Below are 17,329 nucleotides of genomic sequence, written 5' to 3'. Positions count from 1 at the left end.
TTATCTTACCATTCCCCACCAGTTCCAGGATTTTAGAGGATTAATCTAATTAGCATATATGTCCTCCTAAGCACAGTGATTGGTTTAGGAATGGGCATGTGACTGGATTTGGGCCAAGGAGGATTAAGCCCAGGATTTTTACTGAAACTATCGGGGAAAAGAAACACTCTTTCAGTTGATTTGGAGCTTTACGACTAATCTTGGAGGTACTGGGGGGGTGGGGTCACCATAAGTTAAAAGGCTATGTGAACATAAAGTCTACATGAAAGTTACTTCTACAGAGGGAAATCTACACAGAGAATTGAAAAGGGCTATCTCTTAACTAGTACTGATTTAGCAGTCAGATCCAGCTGTGCCTGAAGCCTGAGGTTTTCAGATATTACAGTAAATAAATTCCCTTTATGCATAAGCCAGTTTGATTTAGCTTTTTGGTACTCATCACAGAGAGAGTCCTAATTAACATGTGTTCAGGGTAAGGGGGATAGAGATGTATATTGATAGCCGAGATGAGTATAATTCCATTAATAATATTTTGGAACGTTTTGAGAGAAGGCAAATAGTCCTTGAGTTGAAAAATTTAATTCTTCCTCCCCCCAACCCATCTCTGTGGCCCCTTCTGAAAAAGTAGTCCCTCATTAGCCTTTTTACTTCTACCCCCAACCTCTGTGCCTTCCTCCTAAGGAACTTTGTTTATTCTAGTAGGTGCTTATGAAATAAATCCCCGTATATCCCTGCTTCCCTCCCTTTGGAAGCAGCCGAGATGAGAAGAGCAGGCAATCCTATGCTTATTTAGAAAATAATAATATTTAAAGAAAAAGACAGGCAAGTATGTCGGTTATAAGCTTTTTCTTTTTTAGAATTGAAGCTTATGAGTTTATCTACGCCCACTATATTCATAATTACAATTTAATATCTGCATACAAAAGCTATGTAAAAATTCATTTTTCCCAAATATACAAATTTTCTTTTTGGATAGTTTAAAACATTTTGATCACAGATTTTAACAGAGTTTTAGGCTGAAAAAAATATTACCAACCTAGCAATATCACTTAACACTGTTTGCAAAACACATATCTTCCTGTGACTGTAAATCTTTGCCTATTCTGTAGTACTTTTCTGATTCTCAGGGCATGAAGACATTATGTGTGTGTGGGGGGGAACGTGTTTTCTCTGGGGAAAGCATAGAGAACTAATTTGGCTCTATAATCCAATGAAAAATGCCAAGTTAATTAGGAAGAACCAAAACAAAGAAGTGGTGTAATGTCAGCTCATTCATGCCCTTACATCTTTTATAGCAACAATACTTGTGTAATTAAATAAAGTGTCATCTTTTGTCTTACATTGTGCTCCGTAATTTACATGAGTATTGTCTGCATCCTGAGGAGGACAGATTTATATTTGATTGTCTTGTGCATAAGGTGGGTCAGCTTTAACTGTGCAACAGAAAGCCACAAACAGCGTTTTACCTGCACGATATTGCTCTTGAAGGCGGCATTAATTAATGTGGAAACACACTAGAAATGCACACTTTTTGCATTTGCAAACATTTATACAGCACAGTAAAAATTCTGTGATAAGGCCAAACCTTTTTACCCCCAGTCCGGTTTTTTTTTTTTTGTGTGTGTGTGTGTGTGTGTCTGTTTTTAATGTATTTTTTTTTAAAGATTAAAGTAAAATGTTTCAATTGTAAAAAATACACACCGGGCAAATCCTTACCTGGATAATAAATATCTACATCACAGTACAATAAAATTTCTTCTCTATAAAATTTAAATATGGATTATAATCTATCACTATCAAAAGAAACACTATGCTAATATTTCCATATTATTAAAATAACAGGAAAAATTACAAGCTTATTTTAGAACCTGATGCCATAGCTGTTGGAAAGGGCAAAGAGATTCAAATGTCTGTAAGCACTCTCCTTTGGGAGAAGAACTGCGGCTTGGTTATTCACTTAAATTCAGTTTGTGAAAAAGGTTTAGCCTTACAAATGCTGGCTACATTTCAAAAACCATAAGACCGATTTCATAATTTATGACTCATGCATCAAAAGGTCAATTTGACACAAATAGGTTAGAGTTCCAGAGAATAAAAATGGATCACTGACAATGACATGCTTTGAGGGTTCTCAGCAGTTCCGTGGAGGCTGAGTCTCTTGGGGGCTTAGTGTTGTGGAGGTGCCAAGACTTGGGCACCTGTCCACAGAAGAGCAATGAGAATGGCGTTGCTGGAGCAGAGCCGAGCCTGGCGGTCCACCCCGATGACCGATGACCGCGCTGCAGATGGAAGAGGTGTCACTTGGGGCACAGGTGAGGGGGTATCACTGGGCTGAGGCATCAACACGGCAAGCACGTCATTGAGGACCAAGGCTCATTTGACTAGAAAAAGCTCTGAGGCAGCACGTGGTGTTTTGAGCAGAATCATAAAGAAGAAAAGATCTTATTTTTTTTTCACTATTTCTGGAAATACTGCACATCTAAATTGAAGAGCAAAGTACACTTGAGGATTACAAACACACGCGCGCGCGCACAGACACACACACACACAGACACACAGACACCCACAACACTCATCCCCCAAAGTGAAGTGATTTATAAATAAGAATCCCAGTTGTACAGGTGTATTCTCCTTTACTGGGATGTCTCCCCTCTGTGAGGGGTTTCAATCAGGTCCACACTTGATATGAAAGCCCGGACAATATAAGAGAAGATGTAAAAAAAAAAAAAAAAAAAAAGAAAAAAAAGAAAGAAAAAAGAAATCCAGGGTAAATCCCTCCTGATTGAGTTTTATGAGATGGAGTCTTGAGATGCACTAAGCACCTCAACTGGTTACAGAAGAATGAATCATTTCGACCCCAGGGTCATGATTCTTTGAGTCTTACAGCCTTTCTTTCAAACTGAAGTACTTTAAGGAGTGTCCCGCTCAGCATAAAGTATTTGGCCTACAACAAGAGTTTTAGATCAGCAGTTTGCCTATTTAAGGCAGTCATATAGGGAACTGAGGATCAAACATAAATTTACTTGAGGCTGGCTGGATTATTGTAGATATACTGTATCATTTGGACAATGCCTAGTCATGGTTAATCCCCAAAGCATCAGATTTAGCCTTAGATCAGGCTCTGTACTTATATTTGAATCTGGGTGTGTCTCATGTACTATGGAAACTCTGTCAAACAAATTGAGGTAACTTTCCCAGGGAAGGCTTGATGCTCAACAGGTCTGTGAACCCTCCACTACCCCCTCCTGCTCACCTTCCTCTCATTCCCTTCTGAGAGAAAACTTGCCTCTCACCACAGAGTTTTTCAGAGTTACCCTTGAGTGTAGAAGGCAATTCAGCATTATGTTTCAAAGAGTACTTCTCCAAGAAGAGTCAACAGAGAGAGATGGATTGCGAACAAAGCAAGGACTTCAAGAGACTGGCTAGAGGCTGCCTTAGAGAAAACAAAACAAAACAAACTATAGATAAAGTCAAAGCAGGTTATCTGCCCATGAATTTCATGTTTATAATTTTAATCTCTTCCCTTACTTCCCTTTTTTTGCTCAGCTAGTTCCATGGCCATATTCTTATTTCCTCTGAAGCCAGTATTATCACTTTCGTGTATGAAACATATCTTTTTCCTTCCAGATTATTCCCAGTCACACTTAAGTTTTTCAGTGCTATTCCTCTCCTTTTTCCAATGCCATCCTGCCTTTCTCTACACAGTTGATAAAAGTATATCAAATTCTTGTTTTGACTCAACACCAAATATGCTTTCCCTAACTGTTGAGGACCATAATTTCTGTTTAATAAAGCTAGAAATTTGAATATGAAAGAAACCATCAAAAAGGAACAGATCCCTACCCCCCCCACCCCCAAACTAGTACAATATTAAGAATGGGAAAAATTTTAAAGTTCATGACTTTCTCCCAGGTGAGAAAACCAAGACCGAAGGTCACAAATCCACCAGCTGACTGAGTACAAACTAGAACTCAGGCACCCTGACTCTGGGCAAGTTAAAAAAGTTAGTCCACTTGGTTTTCACAGTGACTTGCATTCCCTTTTTTTTTTTTTTTTAATTTTTTGTTTTTTAGTTAAATCTCACGGATATGGCTTATTTTCCCCAATATCTCCAGGATAAGGCAGTTCAAGGCAGGTAAAGGAGTAGTTCATGTCTACTATGCCAGTGAAGAACAAGATACATTCAATTACATGGGTACATTCTTTGCCCATTTTCTTAAGTTGAAATGATCAGGGATCATCATGGGTTTTCTGGGCACAACCTACTACAGTGTTTGTCATCAGGGAGGAGGGTGAGGCAGGGAAGTTGATGTTCATGTACATGGTCTGCAGGTATTTTCTGTGAAATATATGTCAGGGCAATGCTCTAGGAGGGACCGGGAGGGTCAGTGGTCAAACTGGTCTTTGTTCAGTGATAGTCAAGCCTGAGAGTCAGAGGGAAAAGGGGACTAGGTAACATTTATTTGTAGAGCAAAGAGCTTGAGGATCTAAGACCAAAGGGAACCATCAGCACATGAAGAGACTCTCAGAACACTGCACTTCCTTCAACTCAGAATGCACCGTACTTATCTCTCAGAATTCCTCCAGAACAAGACTCAAATTTCAGCTTGTTATCTCTCCTTGATTAGAAGATTTAATCCAGAGGGAAATATGTTGTCAGCTCAGCAAAGATGCAGTCAGGATTAAACAACTTCAGAAGTTTGAGAGATGACAGATCAGATGTCATTGAAAAGTGACAACACTCTGTAAATTGGTTTGATTTTGGTAGAAATTTTCTCTGAGCCTAAACTGTAAAGTAGCCTTTCTACTCTGAGGTAACACCATGTGGATTTTTGGAAACTGTTGAGTCACTGACATTAATGAAGCTTTCTAATTTCTTTGGGCTTGCTGAGGAAAATTGTTTCCCTTGTAGGCCTCCGTCAGTCAGATACCTGCACATCTTTGAGTCACACCCTTGTATAACTTGAATGAAATCATAGGATTATAAAAATTAGAGTGAAAAGACAGCTGATATTTGAGGAACAAATATTTCTATACATTCCAAGTTATGCTGCTAGGAGAGAATGAAGAGTGCTGAAAACAGCATGCTCTTGAATAGATAAAAACCAGTTCAGACCTTTCCCTAGAAAGCTGAAAGCCACATCTTAACCAAAGGTGGTTTGCACCATACTAATTTGAGCCCTGCAAAAATCAGGACCAGATTCAGATGACCATATTATCTTGGTTTTAAGGCTTCGTTAGTCTTCTGCCACACCATTTTGCTTGCTTCAGTCTCTGACCAGGGACAGATGGGAGCTGGTGATGGCTTGGTGCTGGTGAATTAATGATTGTCCCCATCCTACCTCCACAACTGTAAAATCTTCAAAGCATTCACATCAAAGGACAGGAGAACAAAATGCAATAGTTACAAGTACCCGCATTCAAGGGGCAATTTCATCCATGTCTATGCTAAGGACTACCTCCCTTTACCCCCAAACAGTCCCTCCCAACACAAAGAAACAAAGGAACAAACAAAAAAGATCTAGGCAATGGAATGAAATGACACCCAGTAGTGCTGTAGGAATTATGAGAATGAAGTCAGTCAGTCTAATCCTCGAATACTTCCAAGAACAATGGGGGAAAGAGTTCCGTGGGGCATTCCACCTTCATGTGCAGGAAGCGGCTGGCATGGCAGGCTCCAATCATCCGCAGGTCTGTCACCTTCATCAGGAGTTTTGGCCAAAAGTGTGTCACATGATGTTTTCGGTAATTGATATAGTGTTCAAAGGCCAACAGGAAACTATCTTGGTATTTTTCTATTCTTTCAACGCAGGCAAGCCCTGGGCGGTCTAAAGAGAAGAACAAAGATGAATGTTAATTCAAAAGTGGAAAGGAGAAAGCCCTGCTCTGTCCAGTTCAAGCCTTTGAGTGTGAAGTGGGCAGAACTGGGGACCTATCAACTCCTAGGAATGAACATGGATGCATCATGAACTCTGGGGCCTCAGGGACCAGGGTCTCAGGAAGTATCACAATGTTTACACAAAGGGAGTCAGTACTTTGTTCAGATAAATGTGTCTAGATTAGACAAATCACCTTGCTGGGTGGGAATGGCATGCCTCCCTCTTACGATACAGAAGGAGAATTCTTGGGCGCCTGGGTGGCTCAGTGGGATAAGCCGCTGCCTTTGGCTCAGGTCATGATCTCGGGGTCCTGGGATCAAGTCCCGCATCGGGCTCTCTGCTCAGCAGGGAGCCTGCTTCCTCCTCTCTCTCTCTCTGCCTGCCTCTCTGCCTACTTGTGATCTCTCTCTGTCAAATAAATAAATAAAATCTTTAAAAAAAAAAAAAGAAGGAGAATTCTCAACTCTAGAGTTGAAATACTGTGCATAATAAGGGGAAGACTTTGAGTTTCCACTGGCTGCCTGGCAGAGAGGGGAAGACAAGCATGGAAGCACAGAGGAGGGGAGATGTGAGAAGGGACTGGAAACATTGTAGGAGGCCTGAATGCCAAAGGAGGAGTGTCAGACAATAAGAAATTCTTACAGAGACAAAGAAGCTCAATATCCAATTTTAGTTTTCTGGGTTGTAATGATCTACTCCTTCTTATCCCTTATACAGGTGATAAAACTGCTACCTGTAGCAGCCTTTTATTGGTGGCGTTTTGGGGGAATTAAAATGATAAGAAAAGATATGAGCCATGCTAGTATCACCCTGTGCAGAGAAGAGAAGAATACAGTGGGAAGCTGGAGCAAGAGGAGACCATGACTGTGTAATGACCCTGAAATCTTCCCAAGTCTTGGGAGGACTTCTGGCTTTCTTCATATATGTGAGAGGGGACTTATGACAATTTTACAAAAATGATAAAAGAGATGTGATGAGAAGTTGAGATGACTGGGGAACATCCAGGCTGCAAACACTTGGGGTACAAAAGTGGGTACAGAGGGAATGTACCTCAACATAGTAAAGGTATATATGACAAGCCCCTAGCTAACATCATATCCAGTGGTGAAAAGCTGAGAACTTTTCCTCTAAGATTAGGAACAAGACAAGGATTCCCATTCTTAACAGTTTATCCCACATGGTACTAAAGTTCTAGTTAGAGCAATTAGACAAGAAAAAGAGATAATAGGCATCCAAATTGGAAAGGAAGGTAAAACTCACTATTTGCAGATGAGACGATATTATATATAGAAAATCAAGACTTTACCAAAAACCTGTTGGAATTAATAAACAAATTCAGCAGTATACAAAGTTAATATACAAAAAAATCTGTTTTGTTCCTATAAATTAATAATGAATTATCAGCAATAGAAATGAAGAACACAATCCCATTTACAATAGTGTCAAAAAGAATAAAATACTCAGGAATAAATTTAACCAAGGAAGTAAAAGACCTATACACTGAAAAATATAAGACATTGATAGAAGAAATTGAAGGAGACACAAATAAATGGAAAGATATTCTGTGTTCATGGATTGGAAGAATTAATATTGTTAAAATATGCATCCTATCAAAAGTGGTCTACAGATTTGATGCAATCCATATCAAAATTTCAAAGGTATTTTCACAGAAATAGGACAGAGAATCCTAAAATTTGTATGGAAACACAAAAGACCCTTAATAACCAAGGCAGTCTTGAGAAAGAAGAACAAAGCTGAGGGCATCATGCTCTCTTGATTTTAAACTATAAGGCTATAGTAATCAAAATGGTATGGTATTGGTATAAAAGTAGATGCAGAAGTCAATGGAACAGAATAAATAGCCCAGAAATACACTAATGTATATATAGTTAGTTAATTTATGACAAAGGAACCCAGAATAAACAATGAGGAATGGATAGTCTCTTTAGTAAATGATGGTGAGAAGACTGGACAACCACATGCAAAAGAGTGAACCTAGACTCCTATCTTTTTTTTTTTTTTTTTTTTTAAGATTTTATTTATTTATTTGACAGAGAGAGAGAGATCACAAGTAGGCAGAGAGACAGGCAGAAAGAGAGGGGAAGCAGGCTCCTTGCGGAACAGAGAGCCCAATGGTGGCACTTGATCCCAGTACCCTGAGATCATGACCTGAGCTGAAGGCAGAGACCCAACCCACTGAGCCACCCCAGACGTCCCTAGACTCCTATCTTATACTATATACAAAATTAACTCAAAACAGATCAAAGACTTGAATCTAAGACCTCAAACCATAAAACTCCTGGAAGAAAACAGAGGTGGTAAGCTCAGTCATATTAGTCTTGGTGATAATTTTTGTAGATCTGATTCCAAAAGCAAAAATAAAATGGGACTACATCAAACAAAAAAGCTTCTATACAACAAAGGGAAACCATTAAAAATGAAAAGGAAACCTATGTAATGGGAGAAAATATTTGCAAATAATGGGAGAAAATATTTGCCCTTTAATATATCTGATAGGAGGTAAATATGAAAATATAAAAAGAACTCCTACAACTCAGTAACAAGAAAACCCAAAATTGTTTAAAAACTGGGCAGAGGATCTGAAGAGACATTTTTTCCAAAGAAGACATATGGATGGCTAACAGGCACATGTAAAAATGTTCAACATCACCAATCATTAGGGAAATGCAAATCAAAACCACCATGAAATAGAATGGCAGTTTATCAAAAAGACAAGAGATTATAAATGTTGGCAAGGATGTGGAGAAAAGGGAACCCTTGTGCACTATCGCTGGCAATGCAAATTGGTACAGCCACAATGGAAAACAATATGGAGGTTCCTCAAAAAATTAAAAATAGAATTACCATATGATCCAGTGATATTTATCCAAAGAAAACAAAAACACTAACTTGAAAAGATATATGGACCCATGTTCATTGTAGCATTATTTACAATAGCCAAGATATGGAAACAACCTAATTGTCCATCCATGGACAAATAGATAAAGAAGATGTGGTATATACATACAATGGCATATTAGCCACAAAAAAAATGAATGAAGTCTTGCCATTTACAACAATATTGATGGCCCTTGAGGACATTATACTAAGGAAAATAAGTCAGAGAAAGACAAATACTGTATCATCTCACTTAGATGAGAAATCTAAAAACAAAGAAATAAACAAACAAAACCAGGCTCATAGAAACAGAGAACAGATTGGTGGTTGCCAGAGGCTGTAGGCTGGGGTGGGCTTAATGAAAGAAGAAGGTCTAAAGATACAAACAAACTTCTAGTTATAAAAAAAAAAAATAAATCTTGGAAATGTAATGTATGGTATGGTGACTATAGTTTGATGCCTACTGCATATTTGAAAAGTTGCTAAGGGATTAGAACACAAAAGTCTTCATCACAGGAAAAAAATTTGTAACTATATATGGAGACAGACGTTATTCAGACTTACTGTGGTGATCATTTTGCAATATATACAAATTTAATTATGTTGTACATCTGAGACTAATATGATGTTATATGTAAATTATACCTCAATAACCCCCCCCAAATAATAATTTATAAACCTGGCTGGATTCCTCATATAGCTCCAGGGAGCCTGACCACCCCACTGCCCAGTACACCTCTTTTTGTTCTATGTGGCTTTGATCAAGTAAGTTCACACTTCAAGTGTCCAGTTATTGAAAGATCTGTGCTAGTATAAAGCAAAACAGGGGTCTGCTTAATCTATAAAGAAGGCTCAGCACTGATGTCTCTCAATTCACTCTTTTGAGTTTAAACAAAATATATGGGCTTTTGGCATCCCCTATTTGGCTTGAATTGTCATTTGTGCATTCTTATGTTTTCCTTTGTGTTTGACGATGCTGCTCTGAGTCTCCTCGATCCTTCTCCCTCCCTCTCCCTTCTCTTCTCTCTTGCTTTGAGTGTGCCAGAAGAATTCACCACAGGATCCTTTTCCTTTTGATCCAAACAGAAAATCAACATAATTCTGCTCTGGATGTATTCCTTCAAGGGGGAAAAATATAACCTGGGTTTTGTCGTCTCAAAATTCTGTCCTTTGATGAGAAATAAAGGTAAGGTGGTCATATAAATGACACAGAGAAAATGAAAGGACATTTTGATCATATTCAAATGGTGCTAAGCATGTTTATGAAGAAATATTTTAAAGGTCAAAGACTCTTTTTAACTCCTTAAGACAGAATTTCTCGGGGTGCCTGAGTGGCTCAGTGGGTTAAAGCCGCTGCCTTCGGCTCAGGTCATGATCCCAGGGTCCTGGCATAGAGCCCCACATCGGGCTCTCTGCTTCGCAGGGAGCCTGCTTCCTCCTCTCTCTCTGCCTGCCTCTCTGCCTACTTGTGATTTCTTTCTCTGTGTCAAATAGATAAAATCTTAAAAAAAAAAAAAAAAGACAATTTCTCAAAGATACGTCCTTCAGATCATTTCCATTTTAGCTCTCCGCTCATCACTGCAGGACCAAAGAACTTAGTGGTAGCAGCTCCTGGAAGAGGCTTTGAAGAAGAGGCCTAAGATATTGTGCCACATAGAACAATGGCTTAGATGATAACCCTGAGAAGGGCTGGAGCCAAGGAGCACAGATATGGAGCTATCATGTGCCAACATAAAGTGTCTTGTAATCTTTTTCTGGTCCTGGAAGTATTAATGAAAAATACCCTGGTCATTAGGGTGGAGAAGAGTTTTAAAAGGTTTTAGTAAGTCACGTGGCTGTCAGGTGGTGACAGTGTCATCAGAGGCAGGGGATGGGGAAGAATCATTAAGTTAAGTGCTTGATAGAGTTTGGTATCACAATTTTAACATACTCCTTTAATTTACCTTACTGAGATTATTTGCTTAACGGTCTCTTAAAATTAACTCACTACGGAGGAAACACTGTATTATTCAGTAAATAAAAATCCATTTGCCATACATAGAAGATAACCACCAAAATGGGTGTGTGACAGAAACTTTATTAAACTTTGGCTAAAGATTCTTGCTGAAGACTGTGCCCAAGACCCGCTCTGTCTGTTAAAAAGGAAGGTCATTGAGTTTAGAGAGGTGTTCAGGACAGATTGGCACCAAAATGAATCCCTCTGCTTGCCTTATTTAGGAGATACAAGCAGAAAGAAAATTCTCAGAGAAATAGCTTTCTCACTATGTGGTTCAATGTTATAAAATTGTCTTTGTAGCACTATAATTTCAGCTAAAAAATTACCCTGAATCCCCCCTCCAGGGATATAATTCCCATTTATTTAGTTCAATTTCTTTATTTTAAAAGACACTGAAGCCCAGAGAAGATAAGGGGTTGACTCAAGGTCACATAGTGAATCCTTAGATAAGTTATCCATTTTTTTCTTTAAGAATAACTCTTGTGAAGTACTGAGGACTCCAATTTCTCACTGTTGACTAGAGACCCCCCCACCCCACCTCAGCTCCAAAAGGCCATATGCAGGTCCCTGCCATGTGAGTTTTCCCAAGTGGCTGCTTACTTCAGCCAGCCAGCAAGGAGAGTCTCCGGAGCAAGCCTATTAGCAAGAAGGGATCTTACATAACATAATGCAACCTCATCACATGGGGGTGACATTGAATTCATCGCATTCTGTTGAAGCAAGTCACAGGTTCTGCACACACTCAGTGGGAAGGGATTGTATAGGGGTGTAAACATTAGAAGGTGGGAAACCTGGGGGGGTACCCTGCCTCTTGTCTGCCACAGCATACAGCTGGGTTCCTTATGCTACTGGCACTTACGTATGTTTGAGATTTTTCCTAATAAAAAGAGTTTTTAAAAAAATGTCTGCCACACTTAAATGCTATATAGCAAATACACTTCAAGATGAGCTTAAAAAAAAAAAAAAAAGGAATTTTGAGTGAACCAGGAAGCATGAACTTTATAAAGGATTCTCATTGTATTTGTGACTGATAATTTACCCATCTGTTTAGTGATTTAGCCAATAAACGTTTTTCAAATTCTAGTAAACACTGGCTTAGGCAGTAGGTGTATAGCTAGACATATTTCTGTCTCAAAAAATAAACAGTCCAGAGGGAGAGGTGGATAAGTTAAACTGATAGCTATAGTGCTGAGTGACATGTGCCAAGGCACATCTAAGCTGATGGAGCTCTGAAAAGGCACAGGAGGCCTCTGAAACTACCTTCTATTTATTTTTTATTTAAAATTTATTTATTTATTTGAGAGAGAGAGAACGCAAGTTGGGGGGGGAGAGGAAGAGGAAGACAAGCAGTCTCCCTGCTGAGTAGGGAGAACTATGTGGGTTTTGATCCCAGGACCCTGAGATCATGACCCAGCCAAACCCAACAGCAGGATGCCCAACTGACTGAGCCACCCAGGCACCCCACTATCTTCTATTTAAAGACTAGCTTTCCTTCAAGAGTTTGTCGATTTTGCATTTCTTATTTATTAAATGGCATGATCTCTGAGGAGAAAAGTGTCAGCATTATTATTCACTCTTCACTGAAGGAGTCTGGAGTCCTGATAATGAGCTTGGGGTAGGTTAAAAATGGCTACAAACTCTGCCATTTTTTCCCATCTAGAGGTGGGCTCTTGACTCTGGGCTGGTGCTGGGTCTTGTTTGGACCAACAGTATGTGGCAGAAATGATGCTATATGACTCTAACCTGGGACTCTGCAATTTTGCTTTCATGTGCTCGGAACTCTCCTTCTTGGAATCCACCAGTCATGGAAGAGTTCAACTGGCCTGCCAGAGGAGAGGCTGTATGGAGAGAGGCCTGAAGCTATGTCTGAGGTCTCAGCCCCAACCCCTGCTAAATTTAAGCCAGTAACTTTTGGGATAGTGTACTATTTAGCAATAAATAGCTGAAAATTAAGTTTTAGCTAAGCCATCAAAATTTCAGCTTTCACTCGTGATTTCCCTAACCAGAACTTAACACGGAGTGGTGTGGTCACTCATACTTGTATCCTGCATATATAAAACCAGAAGGGGTCAGGGTTGGCCAATGACTATGAGGCAGGCTGGGTGGTGTCCACTGAAGGTAGACCATTTCATAGAGTCTTTAAAATGGCTTCTTTGGGTTCTTCCTTCTACGCTGAGACTTCAGGAAGCATCAGATACCTGACACGCCCCTTTAGTTCCCAGTTCATTGGCAAAACCCCAATTGCTTGCTGAAAGAGAGTGAGCTATGATTCTGAAGCTAAAGGGGAGGTGGGGGACTGGGAACTCATCAAATAATTTGAATTAGCATCCGGCACACAAAAGCTCTTGTCGCCCAGTAACGAGTCTGGGAGCACTTACCTGAAGACATTAGCAGGACCGCCTGAAGGAGAGCTACTTCAGTGTCATCCAGGTTGAAAGAAGACAGTGACATGCCCAGGTCAAAGATGGCGTCCGACACCACCCCAAGACCCCCGTTCTTCAGCTGGCCCCGCGTCACTGCCATTTCCCCATTCAAGGTTAAAGTCTCACTTTCTGGGTCATAGCGCACAGCAGCACGAAGGGACATGATCTCCATGCAGCAGCCTTTGAGGAGGATTATCTGGTCTTCACATGGCAGCTGAAAAAAACCAGCTCACATCAGCAAGAATAAGCACACAGATGTCAGTGAGCAATAATATGCAGTATCTTAATAGCAACAGAGACCAAATCTGGTGATCAACTCGATCTTGCATTCTTTGAGCCCATGGCTTTTCCCTTCCTACTTGGCTGCAGATTTTCAACAACCATTTTTCAGACTCCAAGTTGGTGACCAATTTTAATGTCAGTACTTTGCCTTTCTTTTATGATGGATATAGATCTCCAACTGGGATTACAGTCCTGTGTGAAATCGTGCTAAAAATCCCTTACTCTGGGGTTTTGTATAATAACACCAACTGATCATTGCTTGAGAACATGGTTTACATTAAGCTTACCTACATTTCTCATAGTTCTATGAGTCATCAGCTGGCAACTCTGCTTCTCTTTGTTTTTTGAAGCAAGTTTGCTCCTTGGGTCTCTCAAAAGGCACAGAAGGAGAAGGTCACATATAGAGGCATGTCGTTCCCGAGGCCCAGAGATGTAAAAGCTTTAGCCAAAGTCACCCAGTGAGTTAGAGGCAGAGGTGAGACTAGAATTCAGATCTCCTGGCTCTTAGGGTTATGTACTCAGTAACGGAGGCACCAGAATTACTTCACACATTGGGTTTCTCTGCCAGACTGTAATCTTGTTTTAAGCATATTTGGTTGCCTTGTTAATTAGGATTTGTGATAATGTGGTAACATTTATAATAAACTTTTAAAAAAAGCAACTTTGTTAGCAAAATAACAAAAAATCAGAGTTTTACTTTCTGGGGGGATAGAATGTTTAATTAAAAGCCATTATCAAAGTAGTTTGAAAGGCTATTAATGGATATTTTTGAGGCATTGGGCATTGTGCTAAGCTTTACAGATGTCACCTTATACTTAATCTTCACAGCAATACAGTGAAGTGAATATTCTAATTCCAATTTCATTTACAGAAGTGGAAATCAAGGCACTGAGAGGTTGAGTAACATGCTAAGGGGTCACATGGGGGTTTTGTGAGTAAGGCTAGTATTTGAAGCTAGATCTTCCAGAATCCAGCGCAAAGAGAAGAGAACACATTCTTTTTAAGTACTCAGGATATGACTAAGTTTCCATAAACAACAAACATGTAAATTACACATAATTGTTATCTTTTCATGAAATCAGGTACAAATTCTTTTGGGGCAGTACTCTTGGCAACACTTGACTAGTTCAGTTTTGGTTGTTATGTAAAACTGAAGGTAATATTACTGAATTACATTTAAAATGTGGGGTATTTCATATTTTTCACTAGCTCATCCTAGCCACCTTACCATTTAATTTCAAAACTTAGCTTTTCCCCCAGAATAAAATTCATTTCATATTTGGTTCTGGAATTCTCTCCTTCCACCCATTAAAGAAAAAGAATCCCTGTGATTGCTTTTATTTAGGTTCAAATTTGTGTTCCTTGATGATATCTTTGGATTTTTGGCCCAAGATCATCGTAGGAAATAGGAAACCCTGAGCTTGGATAGATCCTCCACCAATAAGACGGAGAATGGGCCCAAGTAGATGGGGGCTGGCTTTAATCTCTGTGGGGAACAAGGAAATATTTGGCCTCATCAGGGTCATGTGAGGGCTTGTTAAACACATTGCTGGTCCCACCCTCTGAGTTTCTGCATTTTCCAGGTTCCCAGGGGATGCTCTTGCCTTTGTTTCAGGGGCCAGGGACCCTTTTGTTCTTGAGAACCACTGGCATAGAATAACAAAGAGAAATCACTGATCAGATCAAACAATTTATTACTATTTTTTTTAATTTGCCACAAGGAATGCAAACTTGGGCAGGCCTTGTCTTTGTAGCTAAGTTGGAGTGTAGATGAAGTAGAAGATTTCTTTTTAAAACTTAACTGTTGGTTCAGATTGAAATGAAAGCTGAACTCATATTTGTCAAGGATCACCAACAGTTTAAAAATTAGGCCAGATGACTTTCCCTTTTAGAACGATTTGTAGGATGCTGTTGAGATTTGTTTCAACACGTGGGCAAATGATCTTGGTTACCCGCCACAATACTTTCACTGTGATATCGTGGCAAGAAGGGCCTGACAGGCAGAGGTGCAGGGACACTCCCACATACTCTTCCTGTCTCCTCAGGAGAACATCACTCAGATTGACTGGCAAAGATGACAGTGCCCTGCACTCCAGAAATGATTCTTAATGTGTGTTTTTTGGCAGTTCTGTCAGCAGCGATTTTAGATCTTTCAAAGCCCTGGGTGTCCACCAACCTGGCTGGGGGGTTGGCATGGATCTTAGTAGAAAATTACTGTGAGCCCAATTTAAACAACACATGCCCCAAAATGCCTCTGGCAGGAAAGCTCTGGCTTTTGAGACCACCTGGGATCTCTAGCCCACTCCAGAGGCAGTTCAGGGGGCTACACAGTTCCTTTTCCTCTTCAATGTTTTAATGAGAGTGATAAAGACTAAAGGCCCTCAGGGAACCACAAACACTGGAAACAAATGCATCTCTGCTGTAAAAGTAGCCTCCCCCCACCCCTTTTTTTGTAATTTTGAGACTACACAAATCAGGGTTAAAGAGACAGAATCATGACCTTGAAGCAGGATTAAACTTCTGAGAGAAATGTGAAGATAGAAGCTGGCCAGAATCCATGCTTGAAAAGTTCCATGTTGACCCTTCACCCTTGCCATGGCCATAAGTGCATGGTGTGTTCGTTCCTGGTGGTGGAGATGGCTTCTTTTATTTCTTCTTTAACTGAAATATCTCTCTGTGCTTGGTTGACATGAGCTTTACATTTTCTAAGAAACATTTTTGGGTGGGTATTCAAGGGGGAACACATGACTAACAGGCTAGCTCAAGTTTTAGGGGTGGTGTCCTCAATAGAGTTTCTCTTCAGACTCTAAGGATGGGGGACAAGAGACAGCTCAGAGAGAGTGAGGATCAAGAAAGGTCCAGAAAAACAAACTCAACCCAGTGAACAAAAGAGAAAGATGACACCGAGAGTCAGAGGAAACCAGTGCCCTTGGCACAGCTATGAGAGTGTGCACCCTTCTTGAAAGCAATATGGCAACACATCTCAGAAGCCTTAAAAGGTATGTATACTTTGGTCCTTAAAATCTACTTCTGCAATTTTCCCTTAAGAAATAGTATTGTGAGCAGGGCATAGGAGCCAGGATGTTCACTGGAGAATGTTTATATTAGTGAAAAATGGGAAAAGGACTGAAGATCCAGTCAATGCATATAACCTCAGTTATGTAGATCTATTCTTTAGAATAGTATGTTGTCACTAAAACTTATTTGTGAAAGAACATTTAATGATGTGTGCTCTACAGTTGGGGGTAAGAAGTTTGGTACAACAGGGTGCTGGTAATTTTTCTTTACCTCAGTGTTAATTACTTGGGTGTGTTGAGTATGTGAAAATTCATTGAGCAGCATCTTTATGGTAAGTGCCTTTTACTCTTTAATAGAAAAGTTTAAAAATGTTTCATAAGTAGATGTACATTATGGTATAAATTATATATGTTTCATATTTTGTATATGTGTGTGTACATGTGTATATACATATATGTATACACACACATAATTGAAAAAGACTAAAATAGACTCCAAAACATCATCAGTTTATCCTTAGGTGGTGTTACCATGAATCTTGAATATGTTATTTTTAAAAAATTTTGTTTATTTGAGAAAGAGAGACTGTAAGCAAGCATGAGCAAGGGGAGGGGCAAAGAATAGGCAGAAGCAGACCCCCCATTGAGCAGGGAGCCAGACTAGGAGCTCCAATTTTAGGACCCTGGGACCATGACCTGAGTTGAAGGCAGACCCAACAGACTGAGCCAACCTTGAATATGTGATTTTTAATAGCCTTCCAAACTTTAATAAATACTAGTTAAAAAAGATGGTCAGAGACATGGGATGCTCCACACCAAATACACATATGAAAA

At 39.7% G+C, this 17,329-nt stretch overlaps 1 protein-coding gene across 14 annotated transcripts in view; it reads right to left on the bottom strand.

Moving 5' to 3' along the window:
* Positions 1–843: 843 nt before the first annotated feature.
* Positions 844–17,329, bottom strand: part of THRB (thyroid hormone receptor beta) — a 384,236-nt gene continuing 367,750 nt past the window's right edge. For all 14 annotated transcript variants that reach the window (XM_059162483.1, XM_059162479.1, XM_059162477.1 and 11 more), the window contains 2 exons: positions 13,152–13,410; positions 844–5,828 (listed from right to left, as the gene is read on the bottom strand). In XM_059162483.1, coding sequence (XP_059018466.1) covers positions 5,587–5,828; positions 13,152–13,410 — 501 coding nt within the window. In that variant the 3' untranslated portion in view covers positions 844–5,586. The remainder of the gene's footprint in view (positions 5,829–13,151; positions 13,411–17,329) is intronic.

Source organism: Mustela lutreola, chromosome 2, assembly GCF_030435805.1.
Source record: "Mustela lutreola isolate mMusLut2 chromosome 2, mMusLut2.pri, whole genome shotgun sequence".
Lineage (NCBI taxonomy): Eukaryota > Metazoa > Chordata > Mammalia > Carnivora > Mustelidae > Mustela > Mustela lutreola.
This window is presented reverse-complemented; position numbering and strand designations above follow the sequence as displayed.